Source organism: Phaseolus vulgaris, chromosome 3, assembly GCF_051622355.1.
Source record: "Phaseolus vulgaris cultivar YP4 chromosome 3, ASM5162235v1, whole genome shotgun sequence".
NCBI classification, from domain to species: domain Eukaryota; kingdom Viridiplantae; phylum Streptophyta; class Magnoliopsida; order Fabales; family Fabaceae; genus Phaseolus; species Phaseolus vulgaris.
In genome coordinates, this window is record NC_143500.1 from 35,728,081 (window position 1) to 35,755,459 (window position 27,379).

Here is a 27,379-nt window from a genome sequence, read left to right on the forward strand (position 1 = left end):
AATAAATATCTTAACGGTAATAATAATAAAAAAAAAATACTAGTAATAATAAAAATAATAATTATAATTATAATAATAAAAATCCAAACACAATTATGTTTTCAAACCTTTTCAAACTTGTTTCAAAAGTGCAGCAGTGAAAGAACAGTTTAAACAACAAATGATCACATTGCAACACTGAACAGAATGAGATGAACAAAATGAAAACGAAAACGAAAATGAGATTCACAAAGCACAGAAGAAAACGGTAATATCAAATGCAGTGCTGTGAAAAAATTAAATGCAGAAGAAAACGAAAGCTACCAAAACTTGCAAACAGAGAACCCAAAACCAAAAACCATTATTTTTGCTGAAGAGGAAAACATTGGGCCAGTTCATAAATTTTGTCATCGTATAGGGTTTGCGAAAATTAAATGAAGAAGAAAACGAAAGCTAACCATTTCCAAAGCCAAAACACAACAAAAACGTAGATGAAAACTAAAAAATCAAATACAACGCTACGAAATCCAGCACTGAGCAAAGAAGAAAACGAAAAACCAAAAAAATTGAAGAAAACATAAGGGGACATCAAAGCTTGTAAACAGAGAACACAAAACCAAAAACCCTAATTTTTGCAAACACTATAGAGAGGAAAGAACCGTGAGGATTTCGGAGAGAGTTAGGGTTTGAGAGAGAGAAAGGTATGAGGGTTTGAGAGAGAGGATCAAGCGGAGTGAGAGATTATAAATTCAAATTCAAAAACCATTACCTGAAATGGTGCTTTGTGATTGTTCTGCAATTGGTTCTGGAAAAGCATTTGCACAGCCATACACGGTTTTGGAAAAGTCATTGCTAGCCACACAGAACACACATTCAGAAACCCTAATTTTTCTTCCACCTATGCACATTGGGCCTGTTCACTCATTTTGGGCCAGCAGAAGCATGGGCTCGTTTTCTTCTCGGCTAAAGCCTCACAATGTGTCACTTGTAAAACATTCTTCTTATGGTAAATTTGTTTTTTTTTCAAAAATTTGTGAGAGCGACACGTGTAGAAAGTTGTTTGTTTGTGCTCCCTCAATTTTATATATATATATATATATATAAAAAGCATCATTACCCTTAATCTTGTAATTGTAATTTTTGGAAATCTAAAACAATAAATATCTGAACGGTAATAATAATAATAATGACAAAAATAATAATAATAATAATAATTATTATTATAATTATAATAATAAAAATAAAAATCCAAACACAATTATGTTTTCAAACTTGTTTCAAAAGTGCAGTAGTGAAAGAACAGTTTAAACAACAAATGATCACATTGCAACACTGAACAGAATGAGATGAACAAAATAAAAACGAAGACGAAAATGAGATTCACAAAGCACAGAAGAAAACGGTAATATCAAATGCAGTGCTGTGAAAAAATTAAATGCAGAAGAAAACGAAAGCTACCAAAACTTGCAAATAGAGAACCCAAAACCAAAAACCATTATTTTTGCAGAAGAGGAAAACATTGAGCCCGTTCATAAATTTTGTCATCGTATAGGGTTTGCAAAAATTAAATGAAGAAGAAAACGAAAGCTAACCATTTCCAAAGCCAAAACAAAACAAAAACGTAGTTGAAAAGTAAAAAATCAAATATAGCGCTACGAAACCCAGCAACGAGCAAAGAAGAAAACGAAAAACCAAAAAATATTGAAGAAAACATAAGGGGACATCAAAGATTGCAAACAGAGAACACAAAACCAAAAACCCTAATTTTTGCAAACCCTATAGAGAGGAGAGAACCGTGAGGGTTTCGGAGAGAGTTAGGGTTTGAGAGAGAGAAATGTATGAGGGTTTGAGAAAGAGGGTCAAGCGGAGTGAGATTATAAATTCCAATTCAAAAACCATTACCTGAAATGATGCTCTGTGATTGTTTTGCAATTGGTTCTAGAAAAGCATTTACACAGCCATACACGGTTTTGGAAAAGCCATTGCTAGCCACATAGAACACACATTCAGAAACCCTAATTTTTTCTCCACATATGCACATTGAGCATGTTCACTCATTTTGGGCCAACAAAAGCATGGGCTCTTTTTCTTCCCGACTAAAGTCTCACAATGTGTCACGTGTAAAACATTCTTCTTATGATAAATTTGTTTTTTTATTTTTTAAAAAAAAAAACTGTGAGAGAGACACATGTAGAAAATTGTTTGTTTGTGCTCCCTCAATTGTTATATATATATATATATATATATATGGGATGAGAAAAAATTTATAATCAGGTTTAACTTTACATAGAAGAATTAGATTTGCTTATATTGAATCAAGATAAATGTTGGAGTGCAGGGATAGTTGTTGTTTTTGAAATTTGTTCTTGAGATTTGATTTTTGTTGTAGGAATTGTCAAATGGGGTTATGCTAGTTATTGTATGTTATTTATGTTATTTAAGTAATATAATTGTTTATTTATACATTTTAAACTTGTTAAAAAAGGTTCATAAAGGTTGATTTTTTTTTCTTTTGGAACAATTTTTTATAATTCTTAAAAAATATTGGTTATGCATAATTCTTTATGTGGATTGTTTTCTCTTCAACCAAAATAAACTCGGGAGATGAGATTTGTTCCAAACTTGATTCATCCAGTGAATTTTAAATTGCCTAGCGAAATTTTAGAATTCATTCAGTGATTGTAAATTAACTTACGGAAATCAACTGGAGAATAATTAGGATAATTTGTTACTTAAATTTGCTTATGAACTCTGACTTAATTATATGACCTGTAAATTAATTAAATGTTTATTTATATTCTGTGGATATGTATATAAATATTTTATTGAACTGAAGGATTGGTACGTTGAATTTGATTGTTTAAGTCATACATATAGGAAAATATATTGACTTATTTGTGAATTGAATATGCTAAATAGATGCACTTATATATATATATATATATGAAATGTTTAAATTACAATATTCATAACTTCAGTAATAATAATAAGAAGTTGAATGAGAATTTATGGTATATTTGGAACAATCATGATGTGTTCGAATATATTGAATCTTTTAAACTTATAATGACTTAAGAAGTCAAAATTTATATATATATATATATGAAGTTATTAGAATAATTTGATAATTAATTTATAATAAAATATATTTAATATAAGTGTTTTAAAAGATGTCAATAAATTTTTTTATATTTAGATTATTTTATCTATGATTAATGAATAAATGAGAGTTTAAATTGTTTATAATTATATTCATATAACTCAAATATAATTTTGATTTGTGTATATTATTATCTTTATTTATGTGAAAATCTATTGTGGCAATAAAAAATATAATATATTTATTCAATAAAAAATTATTTTATTTCCTTAAACGTTAACCGGATGATGTTGGTAAAATCAAACTTTCTACAATGGAGATGATATCATTCTTTTAAAGAGGGGTGAATCACTTATTTACCACTTATATATATATATAAAGGACGTGACAATATTGTGAAAGAATATTTTAGCTCGATTATTGTAAAAACATTTGTAAGAAAAGATTACTTTTGTTGGACAGTTTTGTTGTTTTTAGTAGAGTGATAAGATAAAGAGGTTGACAAAATTTAAGTGAAATTAAGCTTCATATATTTTGAGTCAAAATTAGAGTTTCGTATTAAAAATTGGACTCATATCTAACTTAACTTTTATGACCAAAAATTGCAAAAGATATCTCATATTTTCTTCAGAAAGTCAAAAGCCCCGTGTGCAAGTGGTTAGAAAAAAATTAGATACTCAAATAATTGACAAAGAATTCAATTGATTTGCAACTGCCAGCATTAATTAGTGTAAACTATTATAGCTTATCACTTATAGCATCTTTAATGTATTACATGAGTTTTTTATTAATAAAAATATTAATTTCACAAATATAGATTTTACAAGAGTAATTTATATTTATAAAGATTATATTAAAATAGTATTATTTTTTTTATAAAAAATACTCATATACAAAAACTTCATTATATATTAAAGATTGGAGATGCTCTTAGACGCTATTAATTTAGTAATTATTATAAGGTTGGACCATACTGATAGAAATTTAGCATTCAGAAGTCAATTGCAGAATATTAAAGATAGATTTATTTGATGAACATGCAGCTGTGTTACCCAAAGCAAAGGCAAAGTGCTGCTATGAATTTATTTGTTTCTTCTCTCTGAGCTCACCTGGTAAGGGTTCATATATGTATGTATATGCTCGCTGCTTCTAACTTTGCAACAAACATTCAAGCACAAGCCCATCTTAATATGTATTTCAAATCTCTGTTGCGTCACAATTCCAAACCACACTTCATTTATGTAATAGAATCAAACTAAGATATTGCTTTTAAGAGAGACTATGTTGATTGAGTCATTATAAGATATTACTTCGGAAATCTTCAACTTATAATAGCGTACTATTATAGGATTTTTCTTATATGTTTTAGGGGTTGCTTTTGCTGATTAAGTGTTTAGAATTATAAATTGATAAAATCTTAATGGGATGAAGCTGGCCCAAATTAAGTTTGCCCAAGGAGGTTTCTGTGAGTTGTTAAGCAAGAACCTCTTGGATGCTTTCACAGTAAGGATCCCATCATCTGCAGGAGACTAGACTGGAGAATCCTCAGCATCAACTACTTTCTGGTTTAGCAGCCACTGTTGAAGTTGGGGAATAAACTGGAAGAAATGAGTAGGGAGCCTCCAAGTGCCTTACCACGCATCACAGACTTTTGCTTTTAGAGCGAGCATGGGAAGGACCTGCAGTAGGTCAATCAGAGGGATTGGTGAGCACCGGGCATCCTTCCAAAATCTTATATTTTTACCATTACCAAAAACTCATCCTGTGTTAGCTTGGATACAGTTTAAATGCGATCTAATCCCAGGCCACACTGCAGAGGCGGTGTGTTTGATTAACAATGTCCCGCTCGTTGAGAAATCTTTTCCTCACAAGTTTAGTCCACATGTTTTTGCTATAACATAAATTCCAGGTTAGCTTCATGAGAGCCACTTGATCTCCAGTTTGAGGTTTATAACACCCAAACCTCCCTCATTCTTCTGTTTACATATTTTGCTCCACTTAGCAGTGACCAAAGCTCTTGTATCTCTACTTCCCGTCCAGATGAAGTTCCTAATGTTCCTTTCCATGTCCTTGATCAGGTTTTCAGGCTATTTATAAATTCTAAATGAGGACTGTACCATTCCCCCAATCACCTGAGTTCACCATTTGTATTCTGCTCATCATACTTAGCATTCTCCCCTTCCAATTTTGCAGATGGGTTATGGCTTTATTAGTGATCTCTTGAAAATATTTAGTTTTAGGCACTCCTTGAAAGATAGGCACTCCAAGGTACTGAAATGGGATATAGCCTCTCCCAAATCCTGTGATTTGTTTTAGGATGTTGCATTGCTGGACTGTAGCTTTGTTGGTGGAGAAGAAACTGCTCTTGTCTAAGTTGACTATATATCCTGAGGCAAGGCCATAATTATTGAGCATGTTTTTGAGAGCTAACACAAATTCTTTTATCAGCCCTGCAAAAAATGAAAGCATCATCCCCATATAGCATGTGAGAAGGAATAGTAGTCCCTGCTGGACTGACCACATAATTGATGTAACCGGCTTGGAAAGCATGATGCAAAGCCCTACTGAGGCCATCTTCAGATAGGCAAAATAGCAGGGGTGACAGCGGGTCCCCCTTCCTCACCCCTCTTGAGCAGTTGAAGAAACCAGTCGTGCCCCCATTGATTTTGAAAAAATTCTTTGCCGAGGAAATATTGTGGTTATCCAGCTGTAGTACCTGTTACTGAACCCAAAACTGCATAAGACTACAATTAAGTAAGATCATTCAATGGTGTCAAAAGCTTTCTTGATATAACCTTGAGGGCGACATTTTCATCAAACGAGTTTCTGTTAAGCACGTTTATGGCTTCCGATGTTGTTGCAATGCAATCTCTTATATCCCTTCCTTGCACAAATTCGTTCTGATTTTTGTCAATGATCCTAGCTGCAACGGGGAGCCAGACTATCAACAAGGATTTTAGTAATAGTCTTGAATCTGAAATTTGCTTGCGCTATTGGCCTATAGTCAGAGATAGTAGATGCATTAACATTTTTAGGAATAAGGACCGGGACATTGGAATTCATACCTGGAAACATCCAGTCTTGAAGGACGAATTGCTTGACAGCGTTGAAAGCATCCTCCCTAACAATCTCCCAGAAAGTTTGGAAGAAAATAGCTCCATAACCATCTGGACCCGGAGCCCCATGAGCATTCAAGTCAACAACCGCCCTCTTGACCTCTTCTAGTGTAGGCATGACTGTGAGATGTCCCTTTTCTTCCTCATTGATCATATTAGGAATGTTTTGTGCAACAAATTATTCCGTTGTGTCCTCCCTGATCTGAGTATCTTTTTTGTACAAATTCTGAAAGAAATCCACCACATGACTTTGGATACCCTCATTATCCAGCAGCCTAGAAATGGAGGAGAAAGTTGATTTGGACTTGGCCATGGTTTGGAAGAATTTTGTGTTTCTGTCCCGCTAAAGATATCAATGGAGGTTAGCTTTTTCTTTCCAAAATAACTCCTCTAGGCAGAGGACTTCATTGAGCTTGCCTTAGATCCTTTTTTCTTGCTGGAACCTCTCCTCGTCCGCACCCTGTTGTATTTGACCTTAGAGCTCTTGTAGGGTTTCCTGAAGAGAGTTAACCTGCATGTGGATGTGGCCCACCTCCTGTTTATTCCAGTGTCGCAACCCAACTTTAAAGAGCTTCAATTCCATCTGCAGAATGAGCATAAGGCAACCCTTCGTTTGAGTAGATCACACTTCTTTTACAATTTGTTTACAGTCCTCCCTTTGGCACCACATGGCCAGAAATCTGAAAGAGTGACTTGATTTCTCAAGTAATTCTCTCAGCTGCAGCAAAATGGGATGATAATCCGAGTTGTTTCTGCCCATGGTTTCACAACCAATCTTATCAAACATGTTTAGACAGTTTAAATTACATAATTATCTGTCCAGCCTCATGTCAATTCTATGCCTTCCTTTCCTGCCATTTGTCGAAGTGAAATGTGGACCTTGACTAGGGAGGTCAATCATATCACAGCTATTCATTCAGTTTTGGAAATCCTCAGTAGAAATTCTGTGAGCTCGCATATCTCGTTGTTTTTCTTCCACGGAAAGAATAGCGTTGAAGTCTCCCAAAATTGCCCAGAACCCGGGTTTATAGTAACCTTGTCCCAGAGAAAAGTCCATAATTCTCTTCTCTTGGAGTAGTTGGTAGTTGCATACACTCCTGCCAACAGATTAATGGAATCTTTCTTCTTAACCTATACAAGGATTGCTTGCTCACACCATGTACTTAAACTACAAGAGATAGTATTATTTTTTGTAAAACACCATAAAATAGGTTGTTTCTGACACCCGTCATTAACAGCAATAAAGTTAAGGTTCATTCCTTTCCAAAAGCTACTAGGAATTTTTTCAATGTTGACCATTGGTTCTGCAATAAACAACATATCTACATCTACTTCCTTACATTTTTTCTCTAATGTAATTTTTGGTTTCCAAGTTGGCAATGCCCCTGGCATTCCAGAACATGGTTTTAAGAACCATAGTTGTTCTTCAAATTTTGCCCTTTCAAGGGCTTCTTTAATCTATTTTGTCTCCCTTTTTTCTTTATTACCTGCTGGAATGTGGATTTGCTTCCAAATTAGATTCTGACTCAATCTCCATCTCCACTCTATCTCCCCAAAACTTGGACACCAGAGCCACCTCGTGGTCCATGATATCTTGGATATTGCCTTGCTTTTGCACTTATGTTTCTAGAACTCCCACTTCCTCTGCAGTGATTGATCCTTTAACTTGTGCTAGATTTTGTTGTTGATGTTGTTGACTGGATTGAATTTGTCGTTGCTAAAGAAGGGCATCTAAGACTTCTTTTTGTTGTTTCTGCTCCCCGTCACAACCAAAACTCCAAAACCACAGATCTCCACAAAAGACCAAACCGCTGGCTTTAAACGAACCACCGCCACCTTCAACGGAACACCAGTGACCAGACACAGACACTCCCCTCCGGAGGAACCCTAACTCCAATTTTTCACCATAACTTCAACTCAAACAACCCTTCTATAATATTTTGGTTATTTTTTAAAAATTCTTCACTCAAATTTTAGTTATTTATTTTTTCTTTTACCTTACAATCATTTTTCATGTGTCCAAATCTTCCACATTTGTAACAAACTATGTTAGATTTTGTACTGTTATTATGTCTTCTATTTCCTTTTATTGGATTTTTATTCTTTTGATTATTTTTCCTTTTTTATATTTCTTTAATTTATAATATAAGGGGAGCATATCCATATTCCACATAGAAGCTTCTTAATTCTTTTTAATTTGATTTTCTATCTTCAAATTATTGTATATAAACACTCGTGTATTATTTTACTATTGAAATTATTCTTTCTATATTTTGTATTTTTTATGGGATGTTTGAGTATTTGTTTTGTAATTTTTCTCGAAAACTAGTGGCAATTCAGTTGTAAAATATTGAATGACTGTTTACAATCTTTTCTGGTAAGGATTATGTGAAATCTCCTAAGGCTAAACATCTCAGATTATGAACACTATTATTGTTATGGTTTTAGATTTAGAGTTTAAGGTTCATGAAGTTTTTTTTTTTTTTCACTAGTCTTTTCTGTGTATAATTGTTATAACTAAGGTTTCTAGCATTACAAATAGCATTAGAAATATGATATAACTTTCCTCTTGTTTAACATAAGTATTTATGTATTTTTTTGTTTAACATTTTATAAATGTATGAAAGAAATAATTGCACCACCATCATTTAAGGAGGTCCTAAAGTCTATAATAATTAATTTTATAATCTTTTTTTCTTTTTTTGAATGTTTGATCTTATAAACAGAAACAACATAGTCATTTATTGTTTTTTTTTATTATATGTTGGCTATCTATATAAATGTATGTTCTAGTTTCCATTCTTCAAATTGAAGGTCTACTATAAAATTTTCTAGTTGAAGATAATTGGGTTATTATAGGATTATGATAGTTGTGTCACTTATTTATTTCATATATATTTTCTTCAAATTGTTTTTCTGATTTATCTTGATCTCTTAACTTTTCTTTAGTATTTTTTTTCTATCATATATATTTTTAAGCAATCAAGTTTTTTATTTTATCTGTTGACTGTCATTTGTGTTTCTACCTCTTTTTTAAGATTTTTTAATTATGCTTACGAGTAAGAACTTGTAATTATGATAATGAGTAAGATCTTTTAATTATGCTTATGAATAAGTATTTATTGGCTATTAATAATAGTGACAACTTGATGCAATAATTGATTTATGGAATTCTACTAACAATGGATATTTTGTATATCATTAATATTTACTTCTTTATTTTCTTTTATCGTTTTAAAGGAAGAAACATTTACTTCTTGGTTTTCTATATTAGGAAACTTTATTTATTCTAACAAGATTATAATTCCTACAATTCTTCTTTAGAAGTTTCCATATTCTTTCCACTGATCTTACTACATTTACTTTTAATTATGTAAATAATTTTGTTCAAGTAAAGTTAGAGATCTCTTTTTCCACTAATTCTAATAGTTCCCAATGGTTGTCTCTGTAATTTTTTATTTATTTCTTGCGAAAATGTCTCAAAAATCATTTTAGAGTTTAGTTTTAATAAATTAGTTCTTCTTAAGAACTTAAGACCGTTCTCTGTAATTTTTTATTTCTTTATTGTGAAAATGTCTCAAAAATTATTTTAGAATTAGGTGAGGATTAACAAAGAAAGAAAAAGTGCAAAGGAAGTTGAAAAAAAAAAAAAAACACGAAAAATCATACAACTTTTTTTTTAAACTTTCTCTTCTCATGAAGAGATTTGCATAGAAAGATGATTTTACATTTTTTTTTTTTAAAAATAATAAATTATAAACTAATTATGTATGTAAATTATATTTTAATATATATATACATAACATTTATAATTTCTTTATTAATTATTAATATTAATTTTCATATTAAGATTTTACTAATAAGAAAGTGATTTCCACTTTAGATGACATTAATAATATATTTTTTTATTACTTTATAATATATTTTATAAATGATAATAATATTTAAGACTATCAAATTATTTGTGTAATTATATATGCAGAGTTTTTTTTTATCAACAATAAAATAAATAAATAAATAGGGACCAGGGGTGGTCCAACCCTTATACATAAATACCTGACAATAACTCCTATTAGAAGGCCTATCTACCAGTTTGTTAAATGGGCTACCAGACCAACTCTAATTATATACGCAGAGTATACCTTCATTAATGTTGGTTTTAAATACAGCTAATATTTGATATGAAATTGAATTTGTTCTTTGTCTAAATACAAATTTTAGTGTTATTTGAATTGAACCTATATAAATGTATTGTTTTACTATATTATGTAATTAAGTATCTTGAAATTAAATTGATGCCATATTATATTTATTTCCTTTTCTTACATATATTTTATAAATATATATTTTATTTTAGTTGTATACATTATATAACTACAAGAAAATTATTTAAATAAAAACTAATTTTAAAAATAAAAAATAATTATTTATTTAAAAAATTATTAATATCTAAAATAGTTTCTATTATTAATAAATAAATAATTGATTAAATATCAATTTAAGAACTATTTATTAATAATAGAAATTATTTTAAATACTAATTATTTTTTTAGTCTTTAAAATAATATTTAATTTAATTAATATAGTGATTATTTTTTTTTGTAAAATTAATTTTATTTAATAATTTTTTTAAGATATATATATATATATATATATATATATATATATATATTATGGGAAAGAGATTATAAAAAAGAAATATTATAATCTAAAAAATTGAGAACATGTTTTCTTAAAAAAATGTACTCAAAGCATATTTTTGTAATTAAATTTTGTATTGGGTAATTTCTTAATGGGTTTTAATACGGGTTTAACTTATAATTTCTTTAAAATTGTACTTTTAATCCCTCAACAAAATGGTTGTAACTTTTAAATTTTTCTCCAGATAATTTTTTTGTGTATGTACTAAAACATCAATGTTAAGGAGTGTGATGTGATTGAAAAGAAAATAAGATTTAAATCACAAGAGAGGTGAATTGATTAAAGAAATTATCTACTTTAAAATTATACTTTTTGAAAACTTTGATTAAAAGATATGCACAATTGATTAAATGTTCCTATAATTCAGTTAGTGATATAATATATAGCTACACTGGAAGTAGACTTTTGCTTCATCGTATAAACATTGTGTATATCTCTTTTCATCTTAGCCATATTATCTTGATTTAGTTAGATTCATTGTAATATTTAAAGTATAATAAATTAGGTTATCAGTTTTGCTATCAACATTTTATATCTTTGAGCTAGCTTTTGAACTACTTTTTGTCAAAAATAACTTTAATGACAGAGTCTAGATTTTAACAGACAATAATTTCAAAGTTTAAGATGGATCAAAATTTTATTTATGAATTGAATCTGTATTTGAAAAAGGTGTATAGATTAAAAATGTATAAACTCTGTTGTGATCATTATCTAATAATCTCAAATAATAAAATAGAAAGGAAAAGAGTGTTGCAGAGATTATGTTGAAAATCTGTATGTGGTGAGTGCTGCCTAAGTGGCTGGGTGCCTACTTTCATCAAAACGTGTTGTGCTCACTGTCACCAATTCAAAATATGCATGTCACAATGCCAATTAACCTTTCAATTTTCATAATTTCTGATTAATCTACTTTCTAATTAAGAAATTCATTTTAGATGATACAAATTCACTGAAAACACAAACATACATAATAATGGAATTATAAAAGCAGGTAATGTTTTGGTAGACAGAGTGAATATTACGTAATAGACTCTTAATCTGGTCCATGTGGTGTAGACCCAAATTGTACAACTCATGTCTCCATGTTTCAACTTTCATTTATAAGGCTGCCTTGCAAACTTTAAGTTCCATAGGTTGTGGGTTACATCCCTCTGGGGAAAAAAGAAGATGATGGAGATGTTGTTCATTGGAAAAGTGTGTTCAGCTCTTTCGATTCAGACTTAATTTTATTCATCAAATTGTGGGAACTGTTTTCTTATACATGTCCTTGGTTCATGTAACAAACAAGGATCCACATGTGACTCTCAACCCCAGTCGCTTTCGGTGTTCAAATGGAACCTAGACAACAACTCAATCTTTGGATACATAATAATGGTCATGGATTATATACTTAAATTGATAATGTGGGAACGTTTTCTTAAAGACAAAGTTCATTCATTTGCTTGAGCTCTCGGGTTAATTTGGTTATTGACTTACATTTGTTTTAATGAAACTAAAGGAATGAGCAAAGCTGAAAAAACGAAGATGTGGGTGGAGTAGGTTGGTCATGTACAAGAAGAAGGAGACGAAATGATAGGAGATTCAGAATTGATTGGCTATGCCTTGACTAAATTACTGCAACCAACAAGTGCCTTGGGATGCCTACAAAATCTGCAAGATATTGAGAAAGGGTAAGATATCATAGAAAGATAGCAGCCAAAGGATGACATATCACAACCAGTCTTTATTGTTGAGGACAAAACATGAGTTGATGATGTTACAGTGTGGTTTCATTTGGCATCAGACATACACGTGAATTAAACATCTCTTCTTTCTTCACTAAGGAGGAGAATTGGCCTTTCTCAAAAAATTAATATAGCAAAAGGAAGTGAATAGGCCTCTTTCACTGTTTTAATATCATGAGAGAGAGAGTGTGAGGGTAGTCCAACATAAGCACTAGAACCGTGGGCACGTAGGTTTAAACATGTTTCCTCATCTCCCAGATCAATAATTGCATACACTTTCTCCTTCTCTCTCTCCCCCCATCACTTCCTTCTTCTGACAATACATGCACTTCCATGCTCTTGTATATAAAATGTTTCAAGTGACCAACAACTTGTCCGCAAACCTTATTTTCAATTTTCAGATTGATTACATGATGAGTTCTTCCATCTTCCTTCTATGCTGTCTTCTCATATTCTCTTTATATTCCCTCTCCCAACACACAGGCTACTCTCTAGATGCTACGGCAACACGCAAGTTCAGCATGCCAGCCCCACTCCACGATCACAAAACCCAGGTATATGCCACACATTCCTAGAGGGGATAAACCAAGCTTTCATCTACAACTTTTATCCCTTTCCCTTGCACTACTACTCATGAAAATATGCTCTTGCATTTCTTTTCTCATTCCTGGTACTTGTATAAAATGCAGGGAGTTGATAAGGCAACGGAAAGTACCCCAGTAAACGAAGATTCCACGATACCAGATTATGCAGGAAACAGTTACGCTCCCCATGATCTTGTCTATCATATAGATTACCATGGAGTAACAACTCATCCAACTCCTAAACATCCCAAACCATAGTCTGCAACTTTAGTTTTGCATCATGGGATTTTATTCATATATGTATTCTGGTTCTTATCAATATATAAATGAAATGTTTTGTGTGCGAGAGAAAAATATTGTTTATATATATATATATATATATATATATATATATATATATATATATATATACTTAAGCTGATTACATGATGCATTATCTATCATATTGTTTGTGTAGTTTGCTCAATACATTGCGCAAAACTTGTAAGTCACGGCCTACAATAGCTGCTAAGACACTATTGCATTTTGTTATCAGCCATTCCACTAGATAAAAATGATCTCATACATTCTACGCCGAAACAGTAAAGTTAAACACAAATAAAACAGTAGTATTATAATTTATCATGAAGTGAAACCATTCCATTAATATATTGCTTTCTGGTACTTCTGTATTTCTGGAGCAGCGTCCTGTGATTAGTTACAACTTCTTCAAATACCACCTCACTACAAAACCTTGACTTGACATTCAGAAAAACAGCTTCTAATTTATCCTTGTGTTCGGCACACAAAGAAAGTATATCTTCACTCATGAAAGATTTATTGGTGTTGTATTCACTGTTGGTTTCTTTTTCCATACAAAGAACCCAAAGCCATCGGATTTGCTGGAATGGATCTTCATTTTTCTGAACTGCAACCTCAATGCTACTAATGACTTCCATGAATCTAGATTCAGTACAAATTTTATCAATTAAGTAGAAAAAAGTATTCCTCTGACCCTGAAAAAGACTATCATAAACAACTGGCGGCAATGAAACTGCAGCAGTCAAGCATGCTTTCCTAAAGCTAGGATCCAAATTGCTAATGATCCCAATGGCAACATGTAACAGATTCACAGACACTAGAACAAGTTTTTGAGACAAAAAATTTGAGCCATCATAAAACAGTCTTTTCTGGTTTTCACTCCAGCGGTGAAGTGCAAAATGAGCTACTCCTCCCCACCTGTTTCATGACAAAAACACAATGAGTTAACTAAGATATTTAGAGCATTAAAGATAACAACATTTTAATCATGGCTACAATATTTTGAACCCTAAAGTAGCAAGAGCAATCTTTCATTTGTAATGTGATGCAGTTTGCATCATTAACAGAGTGCACAGTGCCATGGACAACAAAAATCAAGATTTCTAATATGATTTAAACTCAATATTTATCGAACCAAGTTTCTTATTTTTTTTTAATCACATAATTGAATGTTAAAATAAGGATTTGGATCACTGCAGTTCTTTGAGAACGGGACAGGATTGTCATCCACAGTGCTTATAGTCTCTTCAATCATTTCCAAGTAAAAATATCAATATGGGGCACAGATATAACCTACAATCAAGCAATCACGCACAATCAAAGGAAAAGGAAATTTGAAATAAAATAGGAAAATAATCATGAATTAATAGGAAGACCTAATGATTAAATGATCTTCCCGAAGAAAGAGATCAAGTTATAACATATCTCACATTAACCAAACATAGTAAATCCCACTTTCAATCTTCATGTGGTATTGAGAACAGACCAACCAAAAGATGAAAGGTTGAAAAAATTTATATTCATCCTTATCAATAGAGTAATAATTGACATAGGCATCATTATTACATAAAAATACTAGAAAAAATGGTCCATGAACCAGCTTTCCAAAGACATGTGTCTAAAAAGCCTGCCCATATGTCCTGCAGACTTGTCTAATTTTAATAATTGATTTTAGTGTGGGTCATTCCACATGCATTGCTTCAGTCTTCTGCTTCAGAAACAACATCTATCAAATAATTTTTAATCACTCAATAGAAAACAATATACACCTTCAACTTGAAGGAACAAAAATAACTAATAAAGAAAATAAATGCATTCATAATTCTTAACATCAATGAAAAATATGAGAATTAATTGCTAAGGAACAAGAGGTGTTAGATGATGTTGCTGCAAGCAATATTTTGTGATGTTACAACAGACCAAACGCTGGCAGTCTTAGTGGTTCAATCAATATTCAATAGGTTGTCCTGTGCTCCTGTACAATTTGATAACCAACCAATCGAACTTAAGGCCAGGAGCAAAACAGCAACACTTATTTAAAAATACAAATAGTATAAATATTTAATATGAGTAATCTTTTTGCTGCATATTTAAATAAAACTAGAAAAATAATTCATTAATGGGGGAGTAGCTGGCCCCTTCCCATGAATGTAGGCCCATGCTTATTGCCATTGTTATCGGACTGAATGGCCTACTGGTTCCATTTAGTCAAAGATAGAGCAGATTTGACTGGACAGGAATGATAACATCAAGATGTAACCACTATCATAACGGCTTATTGATTCAGAATTTTTTCAAACAAGCATGTTTGCCAACGAAAGTGGACCAGGACTGTTAAAAGTGTAGTTGTGATGTAGATAATATTTTTCTATCAGAACATAATTTCTAATTTCCCATTGAAAAAAGAGCAAAAAGAATTGACAATGATATTATCAAGTATTATTGAAATCATATGTTGTATTATATAATTTGATCACTATAAGCATTAAAAACATCAATTAACTGCATTTGTATATCTACAGAATAGACACATTACATTACATTTGACGGTACAAATATGAGATTCATCCATGGGCATGGGAGATTGCATGGGAGATTGCATGTGAGCCATTTTCTTCCTAGCACCAAACTCACTGGACTATATAGCATGGTGATAATCAGGATTTTGTTACATCATAACATAATACAATGAACTAAGCTTGATTCTAGCAACAACTCTCTAATAGTAAAACAATACATTGAACTAATGAAGTGGCCAGAGAAAAAGAGAAAATATAAAATCTCACACCATATAGAGGAAATTGCCACAGGCATAAAAGAAATATCTAAGATGCTGTAATAACTTTGGAAGGATTACCTCCATGTTTTCCCTATCCTATTTTTGCAGTAATTCTTTTTCATGATTTTCTATTTTGGAAAGTAGTACTTTGTAAACGAATTCAAGTTATCAACCAGATTCATAATCCTTGACAACATCATCCTCACTTTTACTGTCAGTCACTGACCATGTGTTTGTTTCCCATTCACTGCCAATGGAAGATACCATTGGTCACAGGCCACTTGATCCAACCACTAATTCCTGGCATAGGCCTCCTTCCTCTGGTGGATGCACATAAGTGCTTGAATACTTAGATGGAGACCATCAAATTTATTAGGAAAAGGGCCCATAAAATATCTTCAAGACAAGATGTTTCCGATAATAATTCTCTTGGGTTTTATCCATAATTCTTTTCTAAGGAATTCTTCCTTCATTCAAATTTCAGATTCTTTGCTTATATTTGTGACTTGTGAGTTATTTACCTTTTCTGTTTACAGTTTTAACATTTAAATGGATACATTAGCCATCACACAATAAAATGGAAGGGTAGAGTATACCCAATCAAAGTTCTATACAACTTGATTTTGCGTACTTGCACTCTACATCCTGAGAGGCTGGGATTTAACCAATATATAAGTATAACTGTTTGTGTACCTATAGTTTATCTGTTATTGGAAATATATGCTTTAAAGTTCTGTTTTACGTACGAGTAATGTCCGTGACATCATGCAATTATGGCATAGTTGTGCAAAATCTATGCCATATGAAACATGTAAAATGATATATCTTCCTTTTTTTATTCAAATATGTTTTTTCCTACCACAAATGCATTCCTTTAATAGAATACGAGAGAAAGGGGCAGGTGCAGATTTAACATTATGATACAAGAACTTTGAGCAAGTGTATTTTAGGAGGAAGAAGTTGGGCCACAGTTGGATGGGCCCATGTAAGGGTAGTTTTCTGTTATAAACTGTAAATCTGTTACCATAAAAGGGGTTTAATCAGAGACTGTCGAGGGATTCTTCAGAATTAGAAAGTAGTAAGGAGTAGAGCAGACCTCTCAAAATATCTAGAACTTGTGCCATTCTCCGATGGAGATATAATCACTAAAGAATCATCTTTCCTTCTATCTTTGTCAAGAAGAGTTCTATCAATTGCTATTTAAAGCAGTTGATCTGGGAATTGTGGGTGTTAGTTGTGGCAGATTCTTGGAGCTTTGTTGCTCAGAAATTAGCGGACACATCATGGTGTCAAACAAAGAACATGGATAAAAAATGGAGGAGATGCAGCGCAGTCATGATGAGAAACAAAACCTTAACAAGCAGCAGTTTGAAGTGATGGAGAAGGGAATGAAATATTTAAAGAAATGATGAAAGAATCAACATCATAGTTGGAAGGGAAAAAAACCTACAAAAAGTCCTTTTCCAGTTTTTTATGGAAATGGGTATCGTCATTGGAGAGCCAAATGCGAGCAAATATTTCATATTGGAGGATGTCCCAGAGGGACAGAAGGCAAAACTGATCTTGATGCCTATGGAAGGAAAAGCCTTTGCATGGATGAGGCACTGCATGAGTAGAATTTATATGATGCAGGATTTGATGATAGAAATTGTGAGGACCCATTGTCAGAGTATTAAGATTGAATCAGTCAGGTTCTTTAGGGACATATTTGGAGGAATTCGATGAATTGCTAGCTTGAGCAGCAGTAGACGATTCCATTTCCTTAAGCATATTCTTATGAGCCTTCGTAGTCCTTTGGAAAAGGTTTTAAGGTTGCAAAGAACTCAATCTGTCCAAGAAGCCTTGAGGGTTCCAAAACTCCAAGAAGAAATATTGCTGGAATTAGCAGGGAAAAGTACAGGATAAAGAAACCTTAGTAATCATGAGACCAGAAGAACTACCTGGAGAAATGGGGTTGAAACTGGCCAGCAGTATAACAATGTTGCCACTAATAACAGAGGAACACATCATGCCAATGGGACCATGATTGAAGCAGCGGAGGACTATGAAAACAAAGGTAGAAGGATTCGACAGCTTCCAAAGGCAGAATATCATGAGAAAATAAGGAAGGGGTTGTGCTTTACCTGTGATGAGAGAAATTCACACTGGAACATGTGTAAGAATAAGCATTACGGGGCAATGCTTTTAGAAGAAACAATGGAGACACAAGTGGACGTGTGCAGCTGCCTGGACCTTCAAAGTATGGCTGGCCTCACACCCAAGAGGGTTCTTAAATTATGGGGAACTCTTGGTAACCAACAAGTGACTGTCCTTATAGACAGTGGTGCCACTCACTAGTTTGTCTCACAGAACCTAGTGAAAAACATGAGGGTCCCTATTTGAAGACCCCCACTTATTGGGTGAATTTAGGAGATGGCTATAAGGAGAGGAGAGGGGGATGTGCTATGAAATGAAGCTCAAATTACAAGGACTGGAGATTCAGCAAAACTTTTATTCCTTCGACTTACATGGAGTTGATAGTGTTGAGGCTGGAACGGTTAGAGGAATTGGGGGAGATCAAAGACAACTTCAAAGAGCTCACAAAGAAGTGGTGCTTAGAGGGGATCCATCTCTCTACAAGGCTTCTGTTTCAGTTCAAGCAATGGTAAAAATGATGAAAGACGTACAGCAGGGGTTTTCAATAAATTGTTTTATGGCCGAATTAAAAAAGCAACCAGAGGAGCCACGTCAAGAGACTGTGTAGCAGTTATTGCATGACTTTGCAGGGGGGTTTGAGGAGCCTCAAGGGCTGCCTCCTTCAAGACAAAATCATGCCATTACCTTGAAGGAAGGAGCTTCAATTCCAAACCTGAGACCATATAGGTATCCACACTATCAGAAAACTGAAATTGAGAAACTAGTTGGTCAGTATGCAGGAATCATTAGACTGAGCATTCTTAAGTCCTGTCATTTTGGTGCAAAAGAAGGATGGAAGTTGGTAATTTTGCATTGATTGCAAAATCTCTTAATAATATGACCATTCCTGATAAATCCCCTAAACCGGTAATAGATGAATTACTTGATAAATTAGTAAGGGAAACCATTTTTTCCAAGTTGGGCCTTAAATTAGGATACCACCAAATTTGGCCTTAAGAATGCACCTTCTACTTTTTAATCCCTTGCGCTCAAGATGTTGAGATCATTTTTGAGGAAATTTGCTTCAGTTTTCTTTTATGACATTTTCATTTACAGCCAAAGTAGTCCTGCCAGTTGAACACTTGAGAAAAGTCTTCCAAACTTTAATCCGGCATCAATTACCGGTTAACAAGAAGACATGCATATTTGGAGCTACAAAATTTGGGGCATGTTGTTTTAGCTGCAGCAGGGGTAAAGGCAGACCAAGAAAAAGTAGAGGCCCCACCATAAACATCAGCTAGTCAAATATTGTCAATTTCATTACATGCAGAAAACAACAACTAATGGAATTTATAACCACAATGTTAAATAGCAGAGACAAAAGGAACAGAAAAGAAAAGCAGAAAATGAAATAATAGAGGGTCATAATAAAATTAATAAAGTTGTAGTTGCAAATGAACAAGGGAAGTTTGATAAAAAGAGATTACTGTATTTGAAACAATAATAGTTCAGTTGAAGTTAACTTTTACTTACTCAAAAGGAGGTTCAACCTCAATACTAAGGGTAAGGTGCAATGAGAACCCAGGAGAACCATCACCGACACCAGATTGTGTATATGCCTTGTGAGGAAAACCTCTGGGAATATATAATATATCACCTTCCCTGAGAAAGAACTCTCGTCTACCAGCCTTTGCATATTCAACAACAGAACCAAGTAAATTATCATATAAGCGAGGTAACAACTGACTGGGTGGAGAATATACAGTCCACTGCTTGGAACCAAAAATCTGGCATACAAATACACAGTGGTCATCAAAGTGACAAGCCAAACCCTGGGAATTAGGGGGGGTTAAGTACAAGTTAGCACCAACTGAAGGTTGACCAAACATAAGTGCTAATGTATCTGCAATAGCCGAAATGCTCTGATAGCGAAACTCCAGACCACGCAGAGCAACAGTATATCCCTCGTTATATGCTTGTCCACATTTTAAGATCTCATGAAAAGTAAAATAGAGAGGTTCCTTAATGCAGCCTGAATTAAAGTCCTGGAAGTAATGCATTTCTTTTCTCGATTGCCTCTCTGTTTTGACAACACGTATATCCTGCTGGTAGATTATAGGACAACCAAGTCTATCTTTTGCCTCATTCAGAAAATTAAGTATGTTTTGTTCATCTGAGGCAATAGGGAAACAAGCCACTAATCCTTGAAGAATTGAGGAAAGAAGGGAAGGAACGTTCCCTTTCCAGCTCAAAGACTGAACAAATGCACCAAACATATCATGCATATGTGGATCCCTCGTGGTCCTCGCCAGCAGAAAAGGCGAAACCTCCCAGTAATTTGATATAAAATCTTTAAAACTAGTATCACTCCCACCAAAAAGACCCCTTTGAACCACTTCAAAGGACAAAGAGCCAGTAAGTTGAGAAGCGTTAATGGAAAGCCTAAAGATGCATTCTGCAAGATTACTAACTGTAATGCTACTTTTACAAAGCTGCCCTTCTTCATTCCATTTCCCAGCACCTTTGATCACCTCTTGATCACTCACTCTCACCCTTATCTGTTTCAAAATTCCCAAAAATGACTCAGAAAGACTTTGTGGGATACCCTGTAGCTGCTCAGCTTCACAGGCATTGATAAGAGCAACAGTTGCAGTGAGAAAAACCAATGACAGTTTATCTTCCGTAATCCCAATCTTAAGAGAACGAAAACTTCCATCACCCTCAGACCATAAACAGACACATTCAAAACCCTTGAAAATCTGAAGAAACACAGACCTAAGTAATGTCAATTCGATTGTTCAGTCATCCATCACATACTTACTTTAATAAACTTTAAAACAAAAGTAAAACGACACACAGCATAAATGCTTACATCAATTTGTTCAACGCGGAAAATTTGAGCAATTGTCGTCGGGCGCAGATGGTAGTGGAAAAGTCTAAAACAGCATTGCAGGCAGATAACAGAACCTTTCTCTTAGGACTGTGCAACAGCGAGATTAGTCCCTTGACGGTTTCAGAATCGGAAGCGATTTCCTCGTTGGCGTCGAAGGAAACGAGCGAGGCGGCGCCGATGATGTCTGCCGCGAGGCACACGTTTTCCACCCGCGTGGAGCGGAGTAGGGTTGGGAGCAACGCCAAAGTGGACGTCAGCGAGGTCTGCGAGATAAGAAGTGAACGGCGAAGTTTGAATAAGCATTTGTTGATCAAGATAACAGAGTTGGGTCTGCTGCAGAGTGATGCGAGTAACAGAGCAAAAATGGCATTGGCATCTGAGGAACGAGGACGGTGAAGTTCACGCGCCGAGGGTTTTTCCTTCCTTTTTCTCTTAATTCTCTGTTTCTTCTTCTCCATTCTTCTCGCCGACGGGCAGAATGGTTCGTTAGTTTTTGCTTTTTTTTAATAAGCATTTTCCATGTTTTTTTATTATTATTCTAGAATTTAAGTAGTAATAAAAAAATGTTTAATAAATAGCCTTTGGAAATATTGAGATTTAACTAGTTTCTACAAGAATTAGAAAATTTACGTTTAATATTATTTTTTATCTTAACATAAGTGGCCAAAATAAATATAGTTTGTTTTAATATGTTTTTTAAAAAAATGACACAGTTTAGTTAGAACATGAATTTACATTTGAAACCGTTCTAGACTCACAAAAATGGTTGTATGCAAATGAGTTGAATTCTAAAACTTTTGCTATTGGGATGAAAAGAAGAAAAGAAAAAAAAACAACATAAATTTACATCCTACTTTAGGCTTTTCAGAGAAACATATTACCTTTGGCGAATTAGTTTTTATAAAATCAATAGAAAAAATTGTGTCAATAGAATTATTTTTTTTCAGTTAGTGTCCACCCGAAAAGCAAATAATATTATGAAAAAAAAACTAATTGGCTGAACAAATATAATGATAATTAGGTGGTTTATTTTTTTAATAAGTGTATTATTTATCATAATCTCATATCATAAAGATTAAAAATGGTAATTAGGTTTAAAACATAAATATTTTTTAGATAATAACATTAAGTAGAGTTAATTAAGATATCAAAATTTATTTATATTTAACTTGTAAAACTGATTTTGATCTATATAATAAATATTACTCGTTTTAATATTTAAGAAATAGTTATACGTATAAAGAATATTTAAAGATTTTAAAATACTACTTATACGTTTTAATATTTGAAAAAGTCTACTCTACATATAATATTGATTTTTTTTAAATCAAGTAAAAGAATTATAAGTATTATTTTAAATTTAAGAAATAAGTATAAGTATAAAGAATATCTAAAGATTTAAAAATACTACTTGTTCTACTCAACATATAATATATTGAATTATTTTAAAAAAAATAAAGTAAAAGAATATTTAAATATTTGAAAGTACTACTTTACAGTATTTAATTTGTTTTTAAAAATCAGGTAAAAAAATTATAAATATTATTTTGAATTTAAGAAATAATTATAAACATAAACAATATTTAAATATTTGAAAAACTACTTTACAGCATTTAGTTTTTTTTAAATCAAGTAAAAAAATTATAAACATTATTTTAAATTTAAGAAATAATTATAAGTATAACAAATATTTAAAGATTTAAAATACTACTTGTACGTTTTAATATTTAGAAACACCTACTTTACATATAATATTGAATATTTTTTGAAAAATTAAAGTAAAAAAAATTATAAATATTATTTTAAATTTATAAAATAATTAAAACTATAAAGAATATTTAAAGATTTAAAAATACTACTTTGCAGAAAATATTTGGAAAAGCCTACTTTACATATAATACTGAATTTTAAAAAAAAAACGTAAAAAAACTATATAAATAGTATTTTGAATTTATAAAATAGTTATAAGTATAAAGAATATTTTAATTTTTTAAAATACTACTGTACAAATACTTTAGATATAATATTTAATTGTTTAAAAATGAAGTAAAAAAAAGTTGATAAATATTATTGTGAATTTATAAAATAGTTATAAGTATAAAGAATGTTATTTTTAAATTTATAAATCAATTATAAGTATAAAAATACTACTTTACATATAATGTTTTTTTAAGATGAAGTAAAAAAAACTTAAAATAAAAATCTTAGAAGTGGAGAAAGCACAATCTAAAATCTAAAATAATTTTACGCTAAGATCTTATAAATTAATTATATAGTTTAATTTTATATTTTAGGTACTCTTATTTTCTTTGAAATATGGTTCTTTGAACCTAATAGTTAAACTTATATGATTGTGAAGCTTTAGTGATAATGGATGGCGATAATCATTGGTCTATGTATTTTTGACAATGTGTAAATGTCTAGTACGAATGACATGAATCTTGATGTTATTGGTGTCGATTTCACACTAATTTCATAAATACAAGAACAAATAAATTTGCAGACGCAAGTAGCAGTAATGACAATATTTTGCAAGATTGAATATGGATTGAATGTGTTGTATGTGTTAACGGAGACAAATAATGTTATGCCGGAGTTGGTTCCATAAAAAGAGCATTGTTAGTAAGAATTGATGTCGTACTAGGTTCGTACTGAAAGATGTCATGACATTATTCACATGGGTCCGAAAGCATTTATTAATTTATGTCACCAACTAAGAGAAACGGGGATGGTTAAAGATGCATTTCGATCTACAATTGAAGAACAATTGACTATATTTTTACACATCATTTGTCATAACGTAAAGAATCAAAGTGTTTCGTTCTTCTTTCTTCGATCTGAGGAAACAATATCTCGTCACTTTCATAATGTTTTGAAGGCAATATTGATGTTGCATGGAGAGTTCTTAATTCAACCATCTGGGACCGAGGTTGAATCTCATATCTTAAACAACAATCGATTTTTTCCATACTTTAAGGTATGAATACGAGAAACAATACTTAAATATTTAATTGAAGTTATTTATAAATGTGAATTTATTGCGTAATAAGATTGTTTAGGTGTCATAGACGACACTCATGTCCATGTCAAAGTCCCATGAGCTGATGCACCTCATTTTCGTGGAAGAAAATAATGGCCAACTCAAAACGTATTTGTTGCTTGTTATTCTGACATGAAATTCACATATGTTTTTGTCGGGTGGGAATGAACCACTTTTGATTCTAAGATATTGAAGGATGCATTTATACGAGAGGATCCATTGGTTATTCCAAAAGGTTAGTTTAGTGCTTTGTTTACAAGTGCAATAAATATTCATTTGGTGACATTACTTATAAGTAATAAGTGTTAATGGATGGTTGTAGGAAAATACTACCTTGGAAACGTTGGTTTTATGCTCAAACCCCAAGTTATAACTCCATATCGCAGAGTTCGATACCATTTAAAAGAGTATTCCTAAAGAGCTCCACAAAATGCACGCTAATTGTTTAATCATCGTCATTCCTTACTTAGAAATGTTATGGATAGAACATTTGGTGTCCTCAAAAAACGATTCTCAATTATTGTTAGTGAAACAAAGCCTCATTACTCTGTGGAGACTATGACCGATATTGTTTTAGCATGTTATATTCTTCATAACTTTTTTCGCGGAGTGGATAATGATGAGTCTTTGTTGGAAGAAGTTGATCGTGACTTGATGCAAGGGGATATAAATGTGTTACACTCGCAAACTCATGAAGATAATTAGAGGCTCGGGTCACAAATTAGGGATACTATAGTAAATGAAATGTGGACAGGTTATTGTAATAATTAATTTTATGTAACATACGTGAACTTATATTTATATTGTTGTAAGAACAATTTCATGGTTTAATGTTGACATTCCACCTTTATTAATATTTACGTATGGAACTATTTATTTTATTATAAAAGTTTAATTTTTTTATTAGGTTTTATCATGGATCGCGGGAAGGGTATTGCTCCATAGTCATTTGCAGATATCTGTGAACACAAAAAACGAACTACCGACATGGATTTTCGATTGCCGAAGGCCATGATCGATGAAGCATTTATGGGTAATCGCATTGACGGTAGTTGGATGACTCAGGGTTACACAAATATCGTTAAATCCCTACATGAAAGTGGATTGGTAAGGATTAAAAAAAATCATGTGAAGAACAGGCATGCAAGCCTTAAGGACAGATGGCGTGAGATTCATGCTCTATTTAGTGGTATGAGTGGTTTCGATTGGAATCAAAGCTCAAAAAATTTTTAGGTTGAGGATGAAGTGTGGGATGTGTTGATAACCATTAATCATGAATATCAATGTATTTCTTTTCATTAATGAACAGGAAAAACCCACAGTCGCAAAGTGGCGTGTTAAACTCACCAGGCACTACAACTCAATGGAAAACTTATGGGGGCTTGATTGTGCTACCGGCACAGTTGGAGAACAACACTACAGTCATAAGCTCGAACTCAGTCTCATCATTTTAATGTAAATCTTAATGATCACAATATAGAGTACATCCTAGAGGAGTCAGATATTGATGCACCCAATGTGAAACTCCTCGCTTAGTTGACCCTAATGACAATTCATACAGTACTGATTCTAATCTGACACCCCTATCGATGCCACCTCAATCATCCCAGCTATAAGATGGTACTTCTTCTTCTAGGGGATCAAAAAGAAAAGCCCTCATGGTGAATGTCACTGATATATAATTGGAAAGGCTTAATACAAGGTTTTAAGGATTAATTGATATCCTTGGGGGGGTAGCGATCATTCAGATATGTTGTGTCATATTGCAGAGCGACAAGCCATTTCATCTAAGGTTGTCGCTTTGCCATCACAACGAGTGGCTAATCCTACAAAAGAAAATTTGCAATATAATAAACGTCATGTTATTGCAAAATAAGAACAAAACTCCATATTTTGTGAACACACGCACACACTCCGTCGTACATCGACTTTTCAATACTCTGAATCTGATATCTGGGAAATGTTAGTGGAGATGAACATACAAGATGAAGATCTGTTGGATAACTGTTACAACTTCATGTGTGGTCATCCTAATGCGGTGAAACAACTCTTTAGTATACCTCTCGAGCGACAAATGAGAAAGTTTGTGGAGATAATGAATACAAATGCCTAAACTATGTAAAAATTTGGTTGTATTTTATTATGCATATGTGGTTTTTTTATGTTTGTTATGCAATAGAGTATTGAATGCAATAGAGTCTGACACGAATGCACATTTATAATATTTGTTATGCACGAACTTTATCCATGAATTTTGCTTTAAATTATAATTTATTGCATTAATATTTATTTCATAATTTTTTTTTCTTCATCAAATTATATATCCAATAGAGTATCTAAAATAATATGCTCCAACACAATAACAAAAACAATATTTTAATTTCATACAACAATAATTAAAAAAACAAATAAATCACGATTACAACTTTTTTCTAAATAAAGTTTATGATAATCGTAAACATGGTACACAAATTTTACGTCATTTATATTTTTTTCGAAGTTAACTCCAATACAATACCAAAAATAATATTTCAATTACCAAAAATAATATTTTATTTCAAAACAATTATAATTCACAAATAATCAATCAAATTAATTTTTTAATAATTTTTAAATACAAGGGCAAATATATAAACTTAAATTTTTATAAATTAAAAAAAAATACAATTTCAATCACATCTATCACATCACTCACAAACTTTCATAAATTTGTTTTATACTTCACACTCTATTTACCTTAATCTAAACACTCTAACTTTCTTCACACTTTCCCTTCAAATCATTTCAAATACACTCTCTCTATTTTTCTCCCTGATACAAACAAAGCATTAGAACGAGTGGAGGTGGATGTTAATGCATGTAATTCAATTTCCAAGGATATCATAGGAAATTCTAATAGGCTTAGTTGCAACTTTTGGGTCATTTGCACATCATTAATTTGAACCTTTTCCATGGCATTGGATAAAAATATCCCTGAAGTTGTCAAGTTGTTCTCTTTGCTACCCAGGTCTCCTATTTTTTCTAAAACAAAGTTATTTGTATCTCCAC

The 27,379-nt window shown here is 32.3% G+C and overlaps 3 protein-coding genes across 12 annotated transcripts; 1 reads left to right on the forward strand and 2 right to left on the reverse strand.

Moving 5' to 3' along the window:
- Window positions 1–4,053: 4,053 nt before the first annotated feature.
- LOC137807296 (uncharacterized) lies at window positions 4,054–8,143 on the reverse strand. Of its 7 annotated transcripts, none has more exons than XM_068607881.2 (3): window positions 6,145–8,143; window positions 5,875–6,053; window positions 4,054–5,801 (listed from the first exon to the last, which is right to left on the reverse strand). In XM_068607881.2, exons 1-3 carry the CDS (start codon window positions 6,347–6,349, stop codon window positions 5,799–5,801), a joined length of 387 nt encoding a protein of 128 aa, XP_068463982.1. In that variant the 5' UTR covers window positions 6,350–8,143; the 3' UTR covers window positions 4,054–5,798. The 7 variants fall into 7 exon arrangements, with proteins under 7 accessions (XP_068463982.1, XP_068463980.1, XP_068463981.1 ...); XM_068607879.2 differs by having other exon boundaries at window positions 4,054–5,795; window positions 5,875–6,020; window positions 6,145–8,123; XM_068607880.2 differs by having other exon boundaries at window positions 4,054–5,795; window positions 5,875–6,002; window positions 6,145–8,118.
- Window positions 8,144–12,825: 4,682 nt separating this feature from the next.
- LOC137807295 (uncharacterized) lies at window positions 12,826–13,558 on the forward strand. The gene is made up of 2 exons (XM_090300741.1): window positions 12,826–13,174; window positions 13,310–13,558. The coding sequence occupies exons 1-2, from the start codon at window positions 12,944–12,946 to the stop codon at window positions 13,460–13,462; spliced, it is 384 nt and encodes a 127-aa protein (XP_090156867.1). The 5' UTR covers window positions 12,826–12,943; the 3' UTR covers window positions 13,463–13,558.
- Window positions 13,559–13,705: 147 nt separating this feature from the next.
- Window positions 13,706–21,812, reverse strand: LOC137807294 (uncharacterized). 4 transcript variants are annotated; one of them, XR_016519734.1, is made up of 5 exons: window positions 21,271–21,788; window positions 19,932–21,173; window positions 18,407–19,638; window positions 18,224–18,325; window positions 14,290–14,422 (listed from the first exon to the last, which is right to left on the reverse strand). XR_016519734.1 is itself a non-coding variant. In XM_090300740.1 (3 exons), exons 2-3 carry the CDS (start codon window positions 20,681–20,683, stop codon window positions 13,816–13,818), a joined length of 1,359 nt encoding a protein of 452 aa, XP_090156866.1. In that variant the 5' UTR covers window positions 20,684–21,157; window positions 21,271–21,812; the 3' UTR covers window positions 13,706–13,815. The 4 variants fall into 4 exon arrangements, 2 of the variants coding, with proteins under 2 accessions (XP_090156866.1, XP_068463978.1); XR_016519733.1 differs by having other exon boundaries at window positions 18,224–19,638; XM_090300740.1 differs by lacking the exons at window positions 18,224–18,325; window positions 18,407–19,638 and having other exon boundaries at window positions 13,706–14,422; window positions 19,932–21,157; window positions 21,271–21,812.
- Between the last annotated feature and the right edge of the window lie 5,567 nt (window positions 21,813–27,379).